The 20,614-nt window shown below is 42.3% G+C and overlaps 3 protein-coding genes across 8 annotated transcripts; 1 reads left to right on the top strand and 2 right to left on the bottom strand.

The window, feature by feature from the left end:
• Positions 1-1,343: 1,343 nt before the first annotated feature.
• tdh2 (L-threonine dehydrogenase 2) lies at positions 1,344-6,015 on the bottom strand. 2 transcript variants are annotated; one of them, XM_061696568.1, is made up of 8 exons: positions 5,041-6,015; positions 4,576-4,618; positions 4,428-4,498; positions 4,175-4,324; positions 3,918-4,090; positions 2,750-2,840; positions 2,386-2,655; positions 1,344-2,112 (listed from the first exon to the last, which is right to left on the bottom strand). In XM_061696568.1, exons 1-8 carry the CDS (start codon positions 5,210-5,212, stop codon positions 1,967-1,969), a joined length of 1,116 nt encoding a protein of 371 aa, XP_061552552.1. In that variant the 5' UTR covers positions 5,213-6,015; the 3' UTR covers positions 1,344-1,966. The 2 variants fall into 2 exon arrangements, with proteins under 2 accessions (XP_061552552.1, XP_061552553.1); XM_061696569.1 differs by lacking the exon at positions 4,428-4,498 and having other exon boundaries at positions 4,175-4,236; positions 5,041-6,011.
• A 13-nt stretch (positions 6,016-6,028) lies between these two features.
• zgc:154055 (uncharacterized protein LOC556036 homolog) lies at positions 6,029-15,975 on the bottom strand. 5 transcript variants are annotated; one of them, XM_061696563.1, is made up of 11 exons: positions 15,565-15,975; positions 15,319-15,378; positions 14,911-15,019; positions 14,677-14,802; positions 11,752-11,925; positions 11,456-11,673; positions 10,452-10,613; positions 10,221-10,362; positions 7,022-7,242; positions 6,787-6,938; positions 6,029-6,208 (listed from the first exon to the last, which is right to left on the bottom strand). In XM_061696563.1, exons 1-11 carry the CDS (start codon positions 15,747-15,749, stop codon positions 6,108-6,110), a joined length of 1,650 nt encoding a protein of 549 aa, XP_061552547.1. In that variant the 5' UTR covers positions 15,750-15,975; the 3' UTR covers positions 6,029-6,107. The 5 variants fall into 5 exon arrangements, with proteins under 5 accessions (XP_061552547.1, XP_061552550.1, XP_061552551.1 ...); XM_061696566.1 differs by having other exon boundaries at positions 7,022-7,182; XM_061696567.1 differs by having other exon boundaries at positions 7,022-7,179.
• Positions 15,976-16,836: 861 nt separating this feature from the next.
• Positions 16,837-20,413, top strand: fam167b (family with sequence similarity 167 member B). Its single transcript, XM_061696233.1, has 2 exons — positions 16,837-17,289; positions 18,737-20,413. Exons 1-2 carry the CDS (start codon positions 16,996-16,998, stop codon positions 18,998-19,000), a joined length of 558 nt encoding a protein of 185 aa, XP_061552217.1. The 5' UTR covers positions 16,837-16,995; the 3' UTR covers positions 19,001-20,413.
• The last annotated feature ends 201 nt before the right edge of the window (positions 20,414-20,614 follow it).

Genomic DNA, 20,614 nt, shown 5'->3' with positions numbered 1-20,614 from the left:
AAAGGAGTTAATAACACGTGTCTGTATTAACGGTGTCAGCTGATTCATAGGGTGCTTGGACATGCACAGTGGTCACCACATTACTTTCCTTGAAGACAAAAAATAAAAATACTAATAAAATGACAAATATGAGCAAGGCAAATAGTATATCCTTAAAGTCCTTGTAAAGTGACAAAAAGAAACACAACAGAGAAGAGTGTTCTTAACAAGCCTGCCAAATTTGAATGAATAAAAAAAAAAGTATAAGTGTATGAAATCAGGCTTCAAAATGTTGAAATATTGAGACGTTCCCTCAGATATCAGACGCTGTGGGCACGTTCAGTGAATGCGCTGAAACCCCCCGATCGGTTCTTACCTATCACTCAAATACGATCGTATACAGCTAGATTATGCCTACACATCCCTATATGTTTGACCCGTGAATATACTGTATATCCGATCAAAGCCTCCGGTGCCTGGAATATATTCCACTGAGGTGTCGTCGTGCTTTTCCATGCCGCGACGACTCAATGTTAGCTGCTAGTTATAGCTCACAGGCTAACAGGCTTGTGGGCCGGTGACAGTGTCTTCCAATATGTCTCCACCTCGCTTGGAGTTGTGTGTGGGCCAGTATGACAAAGACACTTCAGGGAAAGTTAACCGTTAATTAAACACAGTGGCACGTTATTCAGCCCGTGGCTCAAACTGACAGACATTAGACCACATGCTCTCACTCACGTAACACTTGGGAATTTAAATAATAATTCCAAGATGTTCTGTAAACTGTAGCATCCCAGGGAAGATGCATTTTTCTGGTTGTAGGCATAATTTGCTAGCTAACTGCACCCTGTAGTGGTAAACTTGGCCTTGTAATGGGAACATTTGTGAAACGTCATTGTAATTGTGCGCAACCACATAAAATTCATTGGCAAAGACCCAACCATTTCCATGTCACATTGGCTGAGAAACCCCGTTTTCGTGGCTTTTTATCGCAGTATGCAAGTTTGTGCCAGCTGATGCCAAACAAATATATGCAGCAAAGTTTGTGTACAACAGCAGCAACCAGGATTTGCCTTAAAGGTCCCCTATTTTGGCTTTTTCAAGCTCCATAGAGTGACTCTCTAACAAGGACTTAGTATAAAAGTGTCAATTTCATTCAAAAATACCTTGCTTTTCCTCATACGAGTGTCTACAAAAGGCCCCGAGAAAAGCTACTTCTGTTTGACCCAGTTTTGTAGCCGCTTTGTCCATATTAGGCTAAGACAGCCGTCACTTCGCTAGTGATGTAGATAAGCTCAAGAAATTCAAATAACCTGTTTTCAGGCCTCTCGGCAGAAAAACGTCTGGACATCAGGAATGCGTGGATGATTTTAATTCATATTTCACGTTTACTGAGGCACCATAGAGACACTATTACATCCCAAATACAGTACTCGAAAAAGTTGGTTTGGCAAACTATGTCCCGTTTAAATACAAAGTTACGGACATATGTGTCCCAAATCCATACACCTGGCCTGTCCAGAGGCGATGTATATAACTTTTAATATAGGCCCAGAGAAAATATTTAATGAAAGTCTCTTGTTTCTTGATGCATACAACTTATACTTAACTTATACTCCCTACATTTGAAAAATGATAGCTGTACTTTCTACTCTGTCAAAATAAGCTCAGAACTTATCAACCTCTGCAGAAGGCTGGGAAAAACTGCACCTGATGGTGTGTCAAGAGGATACAAGCTTAGCCAAATGGTTAGCACACTTGCCTGCCTATCAGAGAATGTGGGTTTGAATCCAGGGTTGGCTGTCATTGCTATTGATCTTTTAGCTCTGTGTCAGACAGAGGTGAGCTTAAGAATGTGTCACCAAGGGTAAATTAACAGGGGGGAAATACATTTTAGAATGTAAATATCATGTAATAATAGAGTTAAAAAAATGTAACTGGACATGATGTCATTTCCTGGAAAAAAATACAAAAAGAAAAATCGGTCTTAATGTGCTAGCTGACTGGTGAACGAACATTTGTCCCAAACAGAGTGCAGCATGTCTGAAACCAGGTCCTCCAGTCCAAACACTGGCACCCAGCCCCAATCTTTCCGGGCATTGGAGTCATCAAACCTCACTGGCCAGGTGTCTGCTGCAATGACACAACCATCACAAGAATTTATTGTATTAAGTGTAGAAAAACCTCAACGTGTCAATGATCAACCTTTCATATAGAATACGCTCAGGGCTTGACATTAACTCCAAATGCATTCGTCAACACGGGGGGTAAGGGGGTGTTGATATAACTTGCCAAAGTGGCTAGTGGGAGTGGCGGGTAAGACCGCCACTGCATCAATTCACCCGCATTTGGCGGGTTGACGGGTACTAATGTCAAGCCCTGGATATACTAAATTTTAAGTCCTACCAATCGTCTGACGGGCAGGGTCTGGATTGTAGGTGACTTTAAATTGTGGGAGGTGCTTGCGTATTTCCTGGGCCACCTCCTCTGGAGTGAAGCTCATGGCAGCTATGTTGTAGGTACGGAGGGACAGTTGACACTCGGGGGCCTGCATAAACTCTACAGTGGCACGGTGGCAGTCGGAGATGTGCATCATAGGAAGACGGGTGTCGGGGCGCAAGTAGCACTCATGGTGACCCTTCCTGAGGGCATCATGGAAGATTTGGACTGCATAGTCTGTGAATAAAGGTGGCAAACACCAAGTCTATAAAATTCATCACAACTGGATATTGTGTATATTTGGATATTTCAGGTGGTGGTGAAGCGATACCTGTTGTGCCTCCACCAGGAAGCGTTTTGAATGATATTACTCCTGGGTAACGCAGGCAGCGGAAGTCCAATTCATACTTATGATGAAGGTACTAAAAGAAGCATACAGATGTGTTACTCTATATTAAACTAACAAATCTGTCTATTTGCTCATCTACTTCTTTATATAGTGGTGGGGCATTTACTGACAACTTCAAAGAGTATTTGGTATCTACTGGGGGGAAGTCATTCTTTGGCATCATTTGTCCGAATGAATTTTATAATAATATGTTGGGCGTTAGCACGTCAGTCACTGATGGTGTACATTCGCCTGACTTCGGTGCAGGTAGCGTGGGTTCAGTTCTCACTCAATGACGGTGTTAATGTGAGTGCGAATGGTTGTCCTTGTCTATATGTACCCTGCGACTGACTGGCGGCCAGTTCTGGGTGTAGTCTGCCTTTCGCCCGAAATCGGCTGAGATAGGCTCCAGGACCCCACGACCCTGAACAGGATGAGCGGTATTGAGAATGGATGGATGGGTTAGCCCGTCTTCCTCACTTCTGAGGTTTGGGGTTTGAATGTCAGCTCTGGCCTTCCTGTGTGGCGTTTGTATGTTCTCCCCCGTACTTTTCCATAGGTTTGAATTGGCGTGTGGCAGTCCAGCATAAGTCAAATGGGATAAGCTCATTTGTGACCCTAATGAGAAAAACTGCTATTGAATTTAGATTAATGATTATCCATTAATCCAAATTCTTCAGCATTTGTTCTCTATTTTTTTCCATTTTCCAAGAAAAATAATGGTACCTAATTACAACAATATAATATAATAGGTAACATAACACATATACTATGTTAATTGTTGCAATGTTTAGCAAAAACTTAGTTTAAGTTTCTCATTACCGGTATGCTCCACCGTAAACTTCAGCTTTACAGATCCCACGTCCACTCTGCAGAGTTTGTGTGTTGTTGTGAAGAGGTTGATTATGACACATGGTGGTAATCAGTCACAGTAAAGATATTGAGTGGCACTACTTGTTTGTTTATTTGTGGTTCCTGAGGAGTAAAAAGGACGTGTCTCTCGGAGGTGTGGCATTTGCTTATTTTGATTTGAGTATCATTATGCACTTCCATATCAATTAGCTTGGAGCCCACTAGCTCAGAAAATACTGTGTATTTAAAATTGATCTACCTCTCCCATTAGTTCCGCATGAACTTTGGACACGCCATAGATGGTTCGTGGTCTTTGGACACAGAGGTCAGGCACCGGATCACGAGGAGACGACAGACCAAATGCTCCAATGGTGCTAGGCACAAAAAGGCGCAGACAGTTCTCCAAAGCCAAGTCCAGCACATTATGAAGACCTTGATAAGAGACAGATAATCATACCTGTATGAACATAAAGAGCCTTAAAAACGTGGCTTGTTTAATAGTGTGATTAAGCAGACCTGTGACATTGATTTTGCGTGCTAAAGCCACATTGTCTTCCCCAACAGCACTCAGCAGAGCACTGTAGTGGACAAGCCAAGTGATGCGGTTATTTACAATCACTTCTCTGAGATGTTTGTAGTCCAACACATCAGCATATACAAATGGACCTGATGGAGAAAGCGAGCATGTTGGGGAGCTCACTTATTGATTCATATGTTGATTAAACTTTTATTAAGATTGAAGGAACTTGTGTAATGAAACACAACATACCACTGTTAAAAATATGAAGCAGGGGCTTCTTTATGTCTGACAGGATTACGTTCTCTGTCCCATATTGTTTCCTGATCAACAATTAAAGCATTCTTTCATCACACGTGTTTTTTTTCATGAATGCAAATTAATTTCAGAAATGTCTCACCTGAGCACTTGGGCAAGCCCCACACCTAACTGCCCAAGTCCACCTGCATACAAAGGCAAGCTTACTATTTCAATTATACAAATCTACTGGGGTTTTTTTTGTTTTTGTTTTTGGGAATAAAAATGAAATCATTGTTGTTACACTGTACTGTTCTACTGAATCGGCAAAGCAATTTTTTTTGTAGGTTCCTAAGTTTAATTGTGAGACAAAACATGACAGCATCCTATTATTCTTTCCACAGCTACACCGCTGGCTGTTTTATATCATTAGCAGTCAGCTAATTGTTACAAGTAGTCCTCCTGCAGGAGCACAGTGAACACAGCATAGCAGCGCATGGATTTTCAGTGTTGTACATAATGATTTTAACAATTATAACATTGTATTCAAGCGCCTAACAAGAATTGCACAGTGACAGCAAAATAACCTTTCCCTAATTCTTATGTGCGAGAAAAAGAGGTGTCTCACCTGTGATGAGGACACGTGGGTTTTCCTGAGCAGGCGGTGCACTGGAAGTCTCACTGCTATTCCACCTGCTCATGTGTCCATGTATGCAGCTGAAGCCACAACGAGACAAACTCCACATCCTTAGACCACCTTGACAAAACAGATCCAGCCTGGCCAACATGCTGACCCTCATCCAGGAAGTTCACTCGATAAACAGTGTCAGTTGTTCTTGTGTACATTTCACATTCACTTGCACTTATGGCCCCTGCCTAAGGATAATGCTGACATGCTGTGCAGAGGGATTTGTATTGTGAAGAGTGTTTAGCTGAGCTTAACAGGATTGGGAGGTGTGTCCATGATGCAGCCTTTGACTGATAACATGCTGTGTATTTAACAGCATGGGAGCTTACAATAGTATAGTAGAAATTACCTATTGGGAAGGATAGTAAAGTTATAGTACTGTATATATATATATGTCTCGTGCAATATTCAAAACATTGATTTTGATTGAAGTGGATGGTCTTGCACCTTTGTGCTTTTTGAGTGTATTGTGGTTCATGTCAATGGATCTGTTAATTAATAAATGTCCAATAAAGGTCTTGGTCTAGGCTTTAACATCGAATCCACACATAATTACAACTTGTTCTTAAATGAGTCTTTAGAAAGCCTGTTTGGTTTTACACTTGTAAATATTGTACAATATATTTTATCTTAAGTATTACAACTGCGTCTCCCTGAGGTGATAACATCAAATGTATAAATTCTGCACCTTTGACCCTTGTCTTTGCCAGCTTGGAAATATACTGTACATTTTAGATCTGGAAAATACACCAATATTTAGCTGTGCCTCAGTGTGGAAAGGGGATGAAATTAGCTCCAACTGTACCCGATTTCTGACAATGTAGAAGTAACAGCACTTCGTGTTCAAAATTTTAAGCTTTGGGTTCATTGTACACAGAAATCACTTCATATATCAACCCCCCCCCCCCCCCCCAAAAAAAAACAAAAACAAGACAGTGTTAATGAGGATGACCGATGTAACATTCCTCAAAAACTCATTGATCATGCTCTTTATTGACAAATGGTCATCAGCTGAGTGCCAACTTCCCCCACTCAATGACCATGTTCCTTATGTCCTCCTGGACCAATTCCAGGTGAAGAGTCTGTTGGGTCCACCTCAGAAAGAAGCCTGTAATAAGATATAGACTGAAAAGTTGACACAAAAAAACAAACTAGAATGTACTGTAAAATATATTTCTCTGTCAGAATTTGTATCTGGCGGCACGGTGAAAGACTGGTTAGAGCGTCTGCCTCACAGCTCTGGGGACTGGGGTTCAAATCCCGGCCCCGCCCGTGTGGAGTTTGCATGTTCTCCCCGTGCCTGCATGGGTTTTCTCCGGGCACTCTGGTTTCCTCCCACATCCCAAACACATGCGTGGTAGTTAGATTTTTTTTTTTTTTGTAGTTTTGTTTTTCTCAATGTCTTTATGTCTCCAATGTGTTCTCTGTCAATTGACTGTCTGTTGTCGTACTAGAGCGGCTCCAACTACAGGAGACAAATTCCTTGTGTGTTGTTTTGGACATACTTGGCAAAATAAAGATGATTCTGATTATGAGCCTCACACAAAACCTCTCGTCAAAGTTTAATTTAATAGAAAGATGTTTTGCATTTCACTATGAACAAATGAATGCCGATCTGAACAACACCTCTCGCATTTTCACGCTTGTAGAAGTTAATATTGAATCCACATGTGAACCAAAGCTCACCTCTCCATAGCTGTAAGGATTGTGGGTGGACTGATGGCCAAATGGCCAGCTCATTGGGCTCATATAGTGGGTTGGTGTACTGCTCTCTTTCCCTTGGCTTCAGCAGGACCCGAAACAAACAGTGAGTCTTGCCCTTGACTTGGAGAGCACAGCTAGAAAGGAAGGCCAAAGATGGCAAAGTTGCATGACATGTTAAATTCTGCACAGTAGTGAACAATGGTGTAGCATGACTGACCGTTCCATATCGCTGTTACAGAGGAAGGTGCCGTAGTCTGAGGAGTAGGCTTCAGTAGCCAGCCTGAGGAGAAGCGCCTCAGAGAAGCCAAGTGCGAGGGGGAACTGGTACCATAACTGCCACACGCAGTCCAGCAGCAACAAGAACACTGGACATTCCTGCTGGAGACGAGCGTGGGAGAAGGCTGAGTGCGAACATCGCTGCTGGAATGGATGTCCTGCCTGGAGGGCAGACATCTGATATGAGACAGCAGTGCTAACCACTCATCCACATACAGTAGGTAGCCTTAATGTAACACACAGACACACACCAAAATACCCACACAAAACATAATTACAAGCTCAGTGTACACTTGCTGCTCACATAATGTATTTTACATATTGTATGCAGCACGGCGGCACGGTGTTAAGACTGCGCGACTGGTTAGAGTGTCTGCCTCACAGTTCTGAGGACCGGGGTTCAATCCCCGGCCCCGCCTGTGTGGAGTTTGCATGTTCTCCCCGTGCCTGCATGGGTTTTCTCCGGGCACTCCAGTTTCCTCCCACATCCCAAAAACATGCATGGTAGGTTGATTGAAGACTCTAAATTGCCTGTAGGTGAGAATGTGAGTGCGAATGGTTGTTTGTTTCTTTGTGCCCTGCGATTGGCCGGCAACCAGTTCAGGGTGTACCCTGCCTCCTGCCCGATGATAGCTGGGATAGGCTCCAGCCCACGAACCTTGTGAGGATAAGGGGCTCAGAAAACGGATGGATGGATGAACGTATGCAGCACAAAAATGATGTTATATTGGGGTAAGAAACCAAATTTGGGAAGTGTTTTTTTTTTTTTTTTCAAAAACATGATGCAGCGAGGCTCACTGTGAGGCAGTGGAGCCATATGACTTCTCCCAGCTTCTCCCAGACAACCCCAATTCCAATTAAGTTGGGATGTTGTGTTAAACATAAATAAAAACAGAATACAATGATTTGCAAATCATGTTCGACCTATATTTAATTGAATACACTACACAGACAAGATATTTAATGTTCAAACTGATAAACTTTATTGTTTTTGCAAATAATCATGAACTTAGAATTTCCTGGCTGCAACACAGATGTGTAAGTTACCCATGCCATTGGCACTAACACAGCCCCATACCATCACAGATGCTGGCTTTTGAACTTTGCGTCCATAACAGTCCGGATGTTTCTTTTCCTCTTTGGCCCGGAGGACATGACGTCCACAGAACACTTTTCCACTTTGGATCAGTACATCTTAGATGAGCTCGGGCCCAGAGAAGCCGGCGGCGTTTCTGGGTGTTGTTGATAAATGGCTTTTGCTTTGCATAAAACAGTTTCAAGTTGCATTTACAGATGTAGCGCCTAACTATATTTACTGACATCGGTTTTCTGAAGTGTTCCTGAGCCTCTGTGGTGATATCCTTTTACATATTAATGTCGATTTTTGATGCAGTGCCGCCTGAGGGATCGAAGGTCACGGGCATTCAATGTTGGTTTTCGGCCTTGCCGCTTACATGCAGATTCTCTGAACCTTTTGATGATATTATGGACCGTAGATGATGAAATCCCTAAATTCCTTGCAATTGTACGTTGAGGAACATTGTCCTTTAAACTATTTTCTCACGCACTTGTTCACAAAGAGGTGAACCTCGCCCCATCTTTGCTTGTGAATGACTGACCAATTCAGGGAAGCTCCTTTTATACCCAATCATGGCACCCACCTGTTCCCAATTAGCCTGTTCACCTGTGCGATGTTCCAAACAGGTGTTTGATGAGCATTCCTCAACTTTCTCAGTCTTTTTTGCCACCTGTCCCAGCTCTTTTGGAACGTGTTGCAGCCATAAAATTCTAGGTTAATGATTATTTGCTAAAAACAATAAAGTTTTTCAATTTGAACATTAAATATCTTGTATTTGTAGCTTATTAAATTAAATATGGGTTGAACATGATTTGCAAATCATTGTATTCTGTTTTTATTTATGTTTAACACAACGTCCCAACTTCATTGGAATTGGGGTTGTATGTGACCTGCGATTGGCTGGCGACCAGTTCAGAGTGTACCCGGCCTCTCGCCCGAAGATAGCTGGGATAGGCTCCAGCACGCCCACGACCCTAGTGAGGGATAAGCGGTACAGAAAATGTATGGATGGATGGATGGACATTTATTTATAGCATAACAAAACTAAATAATGTGATAAGGATATATAGTTTGCGGCCTCACAGTGGAACATGTGGTTAGCACATCTGCCTAACAGTCAAAAGATCTTTGTCTGGACCTTTCTGTGTGTAATTTGCATTTCTCCTCTTGCATGTAACTAAGTTTTTATTTATATACCACTTTTTAAAACAAGCAGTTACAAAGCGCTTTACAACACATACACATGCAAAGCTGAGCAGGTTAAAAAAGACAAGCAAGATGACAAAGTTGACAAGAAAGCAGACAGGACATCAAGGGGAAATGTCTAAAACAAAAACAACTGTGTGGGGTGCTACAGCTTCCTACCACATAAAAAAATGCATGCTTGGTTAACTGAAGATTCAAAATTTTGAAAGTTGTGTCTATATATGCCGTGTGATCAACTTGCGATCAGTACAGGGTGAATTCCGCCTCTCGCCAAGTCATCTGAAATAGTCTTTACGCTTACCTAGGACTCTTAAGTGGATAAGCAATGGAAAATGGATAGCTGGATGTAAAATTAGTTAGCTATAATAAACGCCCCCCCATCCCCCTCCTCCTAAGAATGCCCATCTAAATCGTGCAGAATGTGTATACAAACTGCAAACCAAAAAAAATAAAAAATTACATCCCAGAGGTCATCCATCCATCCATTTTCAACACCGCTTATCTTGGCAAGGGTTGCGGGGTGCTGGAGCCTATCCCAGCCGACTTTGGGCGAAAGGCGGACTACACCTTGAACTGGTCGGCAGTCAGTCGCAGGGCACATGTACACACGGACAACCATTCGCACTCACATTCACACCATCACTGAGTGGGAACTGAACCCACGCTGCCCACACCAAAGTGAGCCGAGTGTACCACCACACCATCAGTGACCTTACCAGAGGTCAGGCAATCAAATTGTGACAATCGAAATGAACAACCATTCACTACAGTTTATGGCATATTTTAAGTCATTTGTAATGCCCTTTATGATCATTTAAACATAAAATGTTGATTACCAATCCAGTCGTGCACACACCTGTACAAACTCCCTCTCTAGAAGTGTGAGAAAGCCTTCCAGTGTACGACAACTTGGATCCATAATGAGTTGTGCAAGAGTGCTAATAAGCAGTGTGGAGCCTGTCCCCTCAGAACCGTGAACAAGAACTGAGCGACCATCCCTGGACAAAACATAATAATAATAATCATCATCATCCTCATCATACTAAACACATTTGACAGGGATGTGTTTAATACAAATAGCTCCTACCTCTCCACACACTCTGCCAGCAGGCCAGCAGTTGATAGAGCTGTTTGGACATGAGACAACCACTTGGAATTTTCTAGTTTACTGAGCCAGCGGTCCATATTAGGGGACTTGTCACCACAGGCCTCCACCAGCTTGATTAGACTTTCCTGAAGTGTTTTACCCCTGTACAAAGGTAATTCTTCACTACTTCCATTGTGTACTGTATATCAGTGGTTCTCAAACTTTTTCGACCAAGTACCACCTCAAAAATACAAAAAGTGGACGCCCGCTATACACAGGCGATATGGACTGGAAATAGCTAAAATCCGTGGCTAATTGACGCCCATTATAATTTCACTGAAAAAAATATATATATTATGTATTTTTTTTTCTAAACCCCAAAAATACTTGTTGGTTGGGTTGGGTTGGTTCCCCACCCAAAAAGAAAAACAAAAAAACAAAAGGTAAAAAACTTTTTCTTTTATCTAAAAAATAATTGGAAAGAAAATCTGGGAAGAGGTCAATCCGTGGGTGCCGAACCGCGAGTATGTGAGGATCCACTGCACTTAGCTCTCCAAGTTCCAACAGTAAAATACTGTGGTACTCGTAGCACACTTTGAGAAACACTGCTGCATAATACACTACATCACATTAGACACTTTAGATTTCAGATATAGCTTGCTATAGGATCCAATACAAGAACAGCACAAGAAATAGTACCTTAACAAGGATAACAAATCTCGATCAACAGAAAAGTATTCATTTGACAAAATGTCTATTAATGTGGTTGTTGTTTGCACTGGTGTAGAATTGCATCGTGTGTATTATTACTGCTTAGCTTATTAAGCTACACAAATGAGGAGCAAAATATGTGTAAAGATGTAAAGTAGGAGCAGTATCCTTTCTCAGATTGAGATCCCTTATATTGTGGACAGTTTTCAATGTCCACCCACAAAAACAAAATTTGCATTAAGATATAGGCTCTGTATCTTTAGAGAAAAGCATAAACTGTGATCTCCACACACCTCTCCATATGTCTGTGTAGTCTCTTCCAGCTGCTGTAGCATGATTTGGACTCAAACCCGCCGCCCATCATCCTGGCCTGCTGCGCCTGCTGAGCTGAGCGTGTGTCAATAATGTAACCTTTGTCTGAGCCCTCAATCGCAGCCTGCAAAAGAAGCTCATCTTGGATGCAACGCTTCCGGTTGGCTCCCGTCAGTGGCTGACTGCTGCGCAAAATTACCTGAAAACGGGTTTTGTTTGCTTTTCAAAACAATAAGACTACCGTGAATGGAAGTAAATCGAGGGACATTGGGCTCACCATGCCGTTCTTCCTGTGGTAGTAGCAGAGGACAGGGAAGCGCCCCCCTTGTCTGAATTTGGCCGCCATTTTCAGTGCATCATCACCAATCGCCTTGGGAACAATGACAGCTGGAGGGTAAGAGGGACATACTGAGTAGTCTTGGTTCACAGTGCTCAGTCTCCATCTTTCATGCTGCAAACAGAGAGGGTGCCATCCAAGCATGACGTGCCAAATAAATGACTGAAAACCACAGTGAATATTAAGTGTTGAAAAGTGCACACAACACGTAGAGTATGTCAAGGCTCTTTTGTTGACATTAACATAGAGTGCGGCAAAAAAGTATTTAGTCAGCCACCAATTGTGCAAGTTCTCCCACTTAGAAAGATGAGAGAGGCCTGTAATTTTGATCATAGGTATACCTCACCTATGAGAGACAAAGTGAGAAAGAAAATCCAGAAAATCACAGTCTGATTTTTAAAGACTTTATTAGCAAATTATGGTGTAAAATAAGTATTTGGTCAATAACAAAAGTTCGTCTCAATACTTTGTTATATACCTTTTGTTGGCAATGACAGAGGTCAAAACATTTTCTGTAAGTCTTCACAAGGTTTTCGCACACTGTTGCTGGTATTTTGGCCCATTCCTCCATGCAGATCTCTCGAGTGGTGATGTTTTGGGGCTGTCACTGGATAACACAGACTTTCAACTCCCTCCAAAGATTTTCTATGGAGTTGAGATCTGAGGAGACTGGCTAGGCCACTCGAGGACCTTGAAATCCTTTTTACGAAGCTACTCCTTCGTTGCCCGGGCGGTGTGTTTGGGATCATTGTCATGCTGAAAGACCAGCCACGTTTCATCTTCAATGGCCTTGCTGACGGAAGGAGGTTTTCACTCAAAATCTCACGATCCATGGCCCCATTCATTGTTTCCTTTACACAGATCAGTCGTCCTGGTCCCTTTGCAGAAAAACAGCCCCAAAGCATGATGTTTCTACCCCCTTGCTTCACAGTGGGTATGGTGTTCTTTGGATGCAACTCAGCATTCTTTCTCCTCCAAACACGACAAGTTGAGTTTTTACCAAGAAGTTCTATTTTGGTTTCATCTGACCATATGACACTCTCCCAATCCTCTTCTGGATCATCCAAATGCTCTCTAGCAAACTTCAAACGGGCCTGCACATGTACTGGCTTAAACAGGGGGACACGTCTGGCACCGCAGGATTTGAGTCCCCTGGCAGCATAGTGTGTTACTGATGGTAGCCTTTGTTACTTTGGTCCCAGCTCAGCTCATTCACTCGGTCCCATGTGGGGTTCTGGGACTTTTGCTCACTGTTCTTCTGATCATTTTGACCCCACGGAGTGAGATCTTGCGTGGAGTTCCCAGATCGAGGGAGATTATCAGTGGTCTTGTATGTCTTCCATTTTCTAATAATTGCTCCCACAGTTGATTTCTTCACACCAAGCTGCTTACCTATTGCAGATTCAGTCTTCCCAGCCTGGTGCAGGTCTACAATTTTGTTTCTGGTGTCCTTTGACAGCTTGGCTATAGTGGAGTTTGGAGTGTGACTGAAGTTGTGGACAGGTGTCTTTTATACTGATGAGTTCAAACAGGCGCCATTAATACAGGTAACAATGGAGGACAGAGGAGCTGCTTGAAAAAGAAGTTACAGATTTGTGAGAGCCAGAAATCTTGCTAGTTTGTAGGTGACCAAATACTTATTTTCCACCATAATTTGCTCATACATTCTTTAAAAATCAGACAATGTGATTCTCTGGATTTTTTTCCCCCTCGTTTTGTCTCTCATAGGTGAGGTATACCTTTGATGGAAATTGCAGACGTCTCTCATCTCTTTAAGTGGGAGAACTTGCACAATTGGTGGCTGACTAAATACTTTTTTTGCCCCACTGTATTTTACAAGGAATTTTATGACATTCAACACATCATTGGAGTGAAATCAGAAGAACACAGAATTTAGACACACAATGACAGTGGGGAGCTTTCCATTGCCCTGGAGAAATAGGGTAGTTAGGCCAAGTTACTGTAGGTGCTTCGCTCAAAAACTAAATCAATCTTTATTTAGGTCGCAGGTGAGCTGGAGCCTATCCCATCTGAGCTTGGGTGAGAAGCGGGGTACACTTTGGACTGGTCCCCATTCAATCAAAGGACGAATAAACAACCACTCACATACTCTTATTCATGCCTATGGATAGTTTAAAGTCTTCGATTAACATAACAGAGATAAACAAAACAGTTTTACTTATCAACTGTATACTATCCTGCTCATCACAAAATAGATAAACATCTATTTTCCTTTTCTTATAATACTTCATTTTCAATATTTATTTTTGTCTTATTGAAGGCACCTCCGCACTATAGCGTCCTCTATTTACAAGTTGCCGCTGGACAAAAAGGCTACCGAGATACAGTGACATATTTGTTCAGCAACGACATTTCTCAGCATTCATAACAGATTGCTGAGGGAATAACAGTTACAAATGAACTACTGGAGGGTGGAGAGAAATTGCATGAAGGTGTTTCTTTATTGTTTATCCATCTATTTTTTTATACTGCTTCTCCTCATTACAGTGGCGGGCACTGTAAACTGGAGAATATCCCAACTGACTTTTGGGTGAGATGCAGATTTCTTTAATTGTTCTGTTCACATGCTTGACCGAGGGCCTCATTAGAAATGTTATTATTGTTTAGCAATAAAGAGGAAACTCTGCATATCTAATTTAAAAGCCAATGCTGGCTTCGGAGGCCGCTCACTGTCACAAATTGATGTTGTTGGTCGTAGGTAAAGCTGTAATTCTTGGAACAAGGGAGGTCCTCATTCTTGACCCGCTCTACCTTCTGTTTCCTTGCCGTTTTCCTGTCATGTGATTGTTGGTTCATGGTGAGGAAAAAGTTGCAAGGAGACATATTGTATGTGCATTTTCTTACAAGCGCCTCCATTTCAGTGTAATGCCTTTCAGGGGTGGAGAGGCCCCACTGGTCCCGGAGGCTGGCATTGGAGGGTCGGTAAAAGAAAGGGTACATCTCAGCTACACAAGCCAGACAGGACAGAGTCTGGAGAAAACAAAAGTAAAACTAAACAAAATAAAAACACAAAAAAAACAACTTGGCAGATTAAAAACTTACAGGATATGGTTATCTAATGCCAATGATTTCATGTACCTCAATAGATTGTGCAATGTTAAGACACTGCTCCATGCCTGGGATCTCAAGCTGGAGAACACGCAGGTCTTTACATTTGATGACGAGGGTCCCCGAAGATTCTGTAGCCCTACATACAGACACAGAGCAAAACAGTAGCCACAATACCCCTGTGACTGCTTCCCCCTTTAGATGCCCCATGTTTTGGCTGTAGCAGTGCAGAAAATTACACGTGCACAACGTTGTTACATGAGGCTTCCGCTCGCTGTAAAAACAGTTTTATAGCTGCAGAGGACAAGTAAAAGCTGTTAGTAGTCGCAAGCCGCACACACAACTGTGAGGAAGAGGTGCTGCAGTTATGTTTCCTGTGGTCCGTATATGTAGGTGCAACAAACTGCTGACACATTGCAACACAAATGATCCTCTAACCTGTCACTGCGGCCGGCATTAGGAAAAAGGCCGAAGTAGTTCACAAGGTTTTCAACACTGCTTAAAACACATTGGAAGAATTATGTTGTTAGATATTGGACAGTTTAACATATTATGTGTAAATTGGAGTGTGAGTTAATCAGAGTTAGAAAGGCCATGCTGTTCCACCATTTTAGCGTTATGAGGAACAAATGTTTCATAGAATATGATCCTTATTTCTCAGCTATGCCATTTGCATGGCCTCACCTTTTCTCAACAGCATCAATGTTTCTGAGGAGCAGCAGAACCTGCCGACCGCTGTCCTCCTCCCTGTCGGAGAAGAGCAAGTGGTGGCTGGTGATGCACAGGGTGCCCTTGCTGGGAGGGTGCAGAGGCTGCTGGAGCACAACATCTTCTACATTGGCGGTCTTGATGTGTTCAGAAAACTCCATTCAACCCAAGTCAAGCACGAGCAAACTTTGAGAGCAAATAAAGCGCCTCAACTTAAAATCACTTCCTCACTTGCACAAAAAATGAAAGAAAACTCCCCTACAACTGCTCCTCCTTCTCCTTCTCTTTCTCTTTTTTATCCTCCTCCCCTTGCTCCTGTATGTCACAATGAGAACATAACTAGGCAAAGCCCTAACATGCCTACATGCTGTCAACACTGTTGCAAGATTGAGGTGGCAAGAAGAAGTGCATTTCCTCTCTCTCTCTCTCTCTCTCTCTCTCTCTCCTCTCTCTCTCTCAAAGCTCTGTTCTTAAAGAATTGGATGAAAATATTTTGCTTTCATTTTATAAGTATTGACTCTTATATAATCACTTCAAATGTATCAGTGCTTTTGCTTGAACTGCAACTGGAATCTCACCCATGAAAGGAAACGCACACATGCACACGCATGCGCGCGCGCGTACTAGTTTGACGACGGTTAACTGCAATATAACTAATAACCACTGGATGGCGATACAGTACAAACAAGTCCTGTCATTGAAAGGTGCTTCTTAAAAAAAATATATATATATATATATATGTATTATTTCGAAGCAATCATTTGACAACGTGTTTTTTTTTCACAAAACAAACGTTGCAAGTACTTGGCATGTATTCAGCTTTATTTGTATTCATTACAAGTCATTATATTTTTGAAAAATAAAAAAAAATTAAAAAGTTAATATTGTGGATGATGGATGACATTTACTGTCTGCTTTACTGAATAGTTCTGTTGGGCGACGTACTTATAAAGATGTTCGATCTTCACGGTTTGTTTTTTTAAAACGACAGCATTCCTTGCGCAAAAGTTTCAAGTTTTTCAGTGGTCATTGTGGGTTTTGCTTTCATGATCAATTTTGTTGACCTATGTAGGAATATCGTATCGTATGAGCACACGTCACAATAACGATTGTGACCAGGCAGATGCAAAAGCGAATGGGGATCCAATAAGCAATAAATAACAATCAACGACCGAGGAAAGAAAGCACAGTAAAACGTGTCAAAGCAAGCCCCGAGTGTCACTTTTGCCCCGCACTCCTACGTGCTTAGGCTGTGTTTACGGTTGCGTGACGACATAGTTTGCGCCTTTGCTATATAGGCGTAGGCGCCGTCTATCACCCGGGATGGGCGGTCACTGCTTGGGACGCTTATAAAGTGCAGTCCAGACCTGTTGCGCTGCAAGAGCCGAGCGTCCAGCAACCATTTCAATGTCAGTGATGGATTCCAGACATTCTGCAGACGAGGGAGACGCGGGAAGTCTGGACAGCTTGAAGGCGCTCGCGGAGAAGCTGAAGTTGGAGACTCGCAGGCCGTCCTATCTGGAGTGGCAGGAGACGCTGCAGAGCGGACTGTGGACGGACACGAATCCTCCCACCGCTTCGCACAAACAAGACCCCGGCGGACCTGCAGCTTTCGCGCACAGCTGTCCGCACGTGGTCGCGCCAAACATCTGTGGCTTTGACACTGTTGATGACGCCTTGCGGTTTCTCAGGAAAGAGTTGGTGAGTGGGACACAACGTGCACTGCTGTACTTGCACCCATCGGCAATATTAGCTCCGTGCCCATTCCTGTGACGTCCGGTTCAAGAGTTGTATTTCAACTGTATGCCAAATGATAATGCCACCATTGATTGGCCTTGTGGCACTCCACAATGTTCATTGTTGTGCTTAGAATTTGCTGCGGTACACGCATCAGTTTTTTTAATGTTATTTTTTTCATGAACCTTATAACAAGGCTGCGCAAACCTTTGTGCCCAGCGGCCACATTTGGTTTTGAAAAGGGGCAGCTGGGTCAGGTCATCAGTAAGATGTGGTTAAGTTCAAATTTAAAGATGTTAGAATCATAATTCATTCTCTCTCTAACATTGTATTAGTCCTTATTAATTTGAATATAATGAATAGCTAACGAATATTTCAATAAAATAATGAAAACATTCAATGTATACTGTATGAAAATGTGTTAATCATATTTTTGAATTTGTGAAATGGTATTTGGGAAAAATAAATGATTAAATTCGATAAATTAATTACAAATAATAATAAAATAAATGAAAACATATATTTTGGCTCAACATTTTTTTTGGGTGGGTGCAGCACGGTGGACCACTGGTTAGCACATCTGCCTCACAGTTCCGAGGACCAGGGTTCAAATCCGGCCTCGCCTGTGTGGAGTTTACATGTTCTCCCCGTGCCGACGTGGGTTTTCTACTGGTACTCCGGTTTCCTCCCACATCCCCAAAACATGCGTGTGGTAGGTTGATTGAAGACTCTAACTTGCCCGTAGGCGTGAATGGTTGTTTGTTTATATGTGCCCTACGATTGGCTGGCAACCGGTTCAGGGTGTACCCCGCCGTCTCTCGCCCAAAGATAGCTGAGATAGGCTCCGGCATGCCCGCGACCCTAGTGAGGAAAAGCGGTACAGAAATGGATGGATGGATTTTTTGGGGGAGGACATTAATTTAATTGAGCAAATATTACAGGATAGAGAGTGAATGGATGGATGAATGTTAATCTCAATGTTCGGTGGGCCAAATTAAAACAATTTAGCAGGTCGTATGAGGCCCCCAGGCCATACTTTGCCCACACTTGCTTTTTAAGAAAGAGATCGGGGAAAATATTAGAAAACACTCTCAAGATGTTCAGTTACACCATCACAAACTACTACCACAATAAATAGTATAGCAATTATTTTTAAAAATGCAAATTGTTAAATGAACACCTTTCACATGTTGTCAATCAAAGTTAGGATTATTATCTCTGTAAAGCCACTATGGCTCAGTAATTTGCATGTGTAGCTTGCTGGTGAGTATGTAACAACTGGTTGGTTGCAAATGTACCAAACAAACCCATTTACTGTCTTGGATCAAGGCTGATTTCATATTGTTCGCCGAAATAAAAACACTGTTTTCACCCAACCTTTATTCTTTCTCTTGTCTCCCCCACCTTTAAGAGGGAGATGCAAGACCAGGACAACCATCTGGCCCGTCAGCTGATCCGCCTTCGTGGGGAGATCAACAAGCTGAAAGTGGAGCAGGTGTGTGAGCGCCACAAGGAAATGCTGGACAATGCAACATACGAGCTGGAGGAGTGCGGCGAGGAGTCCGATCTGCTGTGTGACATCCCCATGAAGGCCACTTTCGCTCTGTCCACCCCACTGAAACACCTGGGCCTCACCAAGATGAACATCAACTCCAGACGTTTCTCACTGTGTTAAAGCCTAACCCCTTCCTCCCGATGATGAGTGTTAGTTCCACTTGACTTCCATCAAATGCTGAGTCCTATTTACTCTTTGGGAGGTCCGCACTGTAAACAAAAGGAAACATTGCTGTAAGCTATTTGCTGTATGCACAATGGTGTGACATACGTGGGGAGCGCGAACACAGATGCGTCACATTACACTGGATCGAGCCGCTCTATCGAACACTTACACTTACAACTGCACAATCAAATGAAAGTGAATTCTGCCTTTTTAAAGATGATAATATTCATTTTTTTAATTTTTTACATGTTTCATTTGTGCTTGTTGCAGTGGTGTAGAAATGCATTGCATCATGCTTGCCATACTTTGCCCTTAACCTGTAGCTACATAAGGTAATCAAATATTTAAAACACACCACTGTAAACTGCACCCACGATAAGTAGCAGGCTAAATAAACGCCTCTTGTGCAAACTGAATCTCTGCTCAAATTTTAGTGTGAAGTTTTTTTCCACTTGTTTACCTACCAAATGTTGACGGGAGTGTCAGTCTAAATTGTGCCCAAAGTCAGCTGCGATAGGCTCCAGGTTCCCATGACCCTGAACAAGATAAGTGGCATAGAAAATGGATGCATAGTTAGTGCAGATGTTCCCAACATTATGATCAGTGATTGCGTATAAGTGAATCCGAGATGCAGTTTATAAATGGTTCTGTACAATCATTCTGAGTAGCAAAGGCTTCCTCAAACCTATCGTATTTCACAAAGAAATGGGCCTGATTCAACGATGTTCCGTTTTTCTGCTTTCTTAAATTGGATCATAGAAAGGTTCTGAGAGAGAGAGAAAAAGTTGGATTCACAAAGAGTTAATACTTCAAGAAGTATTATCCAAATGTAGAAGTGATGAAACATCGGCATTTTGCTCTGGCATGACACACTTAAATGTGTGTAAGTATTAATGTGGTGTGTTGTTAAGAAAACATACATTGGTGAATGTCACTACATTATTTGAAAAGTGCATAAGAATGCAAATTATGAATGACGGGCAAGGTTTTTATGAGTTTTATGGTCACGTACAGTGACATCATTACATTCATGCAGTTTTAGCCATGTGATCTGACACCAGCGTTTTGACATTTCTTCTTCAGAAACCCTGGCCTTTCCATTACAGGGTTGGGGTGTTTCCCATTACAATGTACACAAGGTAACAAGTGTGTTGGTTTGCTTCGGGACATTTCCTGTTAACAATATCACTGGCTGCCATGAGACGTTGCTGTTGAAGCTGTCGAAGGATTTGTGCTTAATATAAAAACATTATGTGCATGAATGTTAAAACCTGCTACTGTAAGATGTATCCTCAATGTGTATATATAATGTAACAGCAAAATGCCTCAGATGTAAATTGTCATTGCAACTCTATTAAAAATAAAAAATAAAAGAACCTCTGTGAGCTCTGCAATCTTTTAGCTGCCACGAATAGAGTTTAGGCTCGGACAATACCTGAACATGAACAGACCAGTTGAGAATTGGAACCACTGACACAGCATTGACAAGCGAACCATTTGGAGATGGCCAAATTTTGTCTATTCCTGCAATCCGGGCCCACTTCTTGGAGCAGCTACGTTAGAAGCTCT

The sequence above is a fragment of the Phycodurus eques genome, chromosome 14 (genome assembly GCF_024500275.1).
Source record: "Phycodurus eques isolate BA_2022a chromosome 14, UOR_Pequ_1.1, whole genome shotgun sequence".
Lineage (NCBI taxonomy): Eukaryota > Metazoa > Chordata > Actinopteri > Syngnathiformes > Syngnathidae > Phycodurus > Phycodurus eques.
The sequence above is the reverse complement of the archived record's forward strand: the minus strand, read 5'-3'. Positions and strand labels throughout refer to the sequence as shown.

Bases quoted from the DNA above. Each gene is read 5' to 3' on its own strand.
- zgc:154055 (XM_061696563.1), bottom strand. From the start codon at position 15,749: ATGGAGTTTTCTGAACACATCAAGACCGCCAATGTAGAAGATGTTGTG. The intron at 11,674-11,751 runs GTGAGCCCAATG...ACCCGTTTTCAG, and splicing joins ACCACAGGAAGAACGGCATG to GTAATTTTGCGCAGCAGTCA. The intron at 6,939-7,021 runs GTCAGTCATGCT...CTTCCTTTCTAG, and splicing joins TGTAACAGCGATATGGAACG to CTGTGCTCTCCAAGTCAAGG.
- tdh2 (XM_061696568.1), bottom strand. From the start codon at position 5,212: ATGAGGGTCAGCATGTTGGCCAGGCTGGATCTGTTTTGTCAAGGTGGT. The intron at 4,499-4,575 runs GTGAGACATTTC...ATTGTTGATCAG, and splicing joins GGGCTTGCCCAAGTGCTCAG to GAAACAATATGGGACAGAGA. The intron at 2,841-3,917 runs GTAGATCAATTT...TGCTTCTTTTAG, and splicing joins ATGCGGAACTAATGGGAGAG to TACCTTCATCATAAGTATGA.
- fam167b (XM_061696233.1), top strand. From the start codon at position 16,996: ATGTCAGTGATGGATTCCAGACATTCTGCAGACGAGGGAGACGCGGGA. The intron at 17,290-18,736 runs GTGAGTGGGACA...CCCACCTTTAAG, and splicing joins GGTTTCTCAGGAAAGAGTTG to AGGGAGATGCAAGACCAGGA.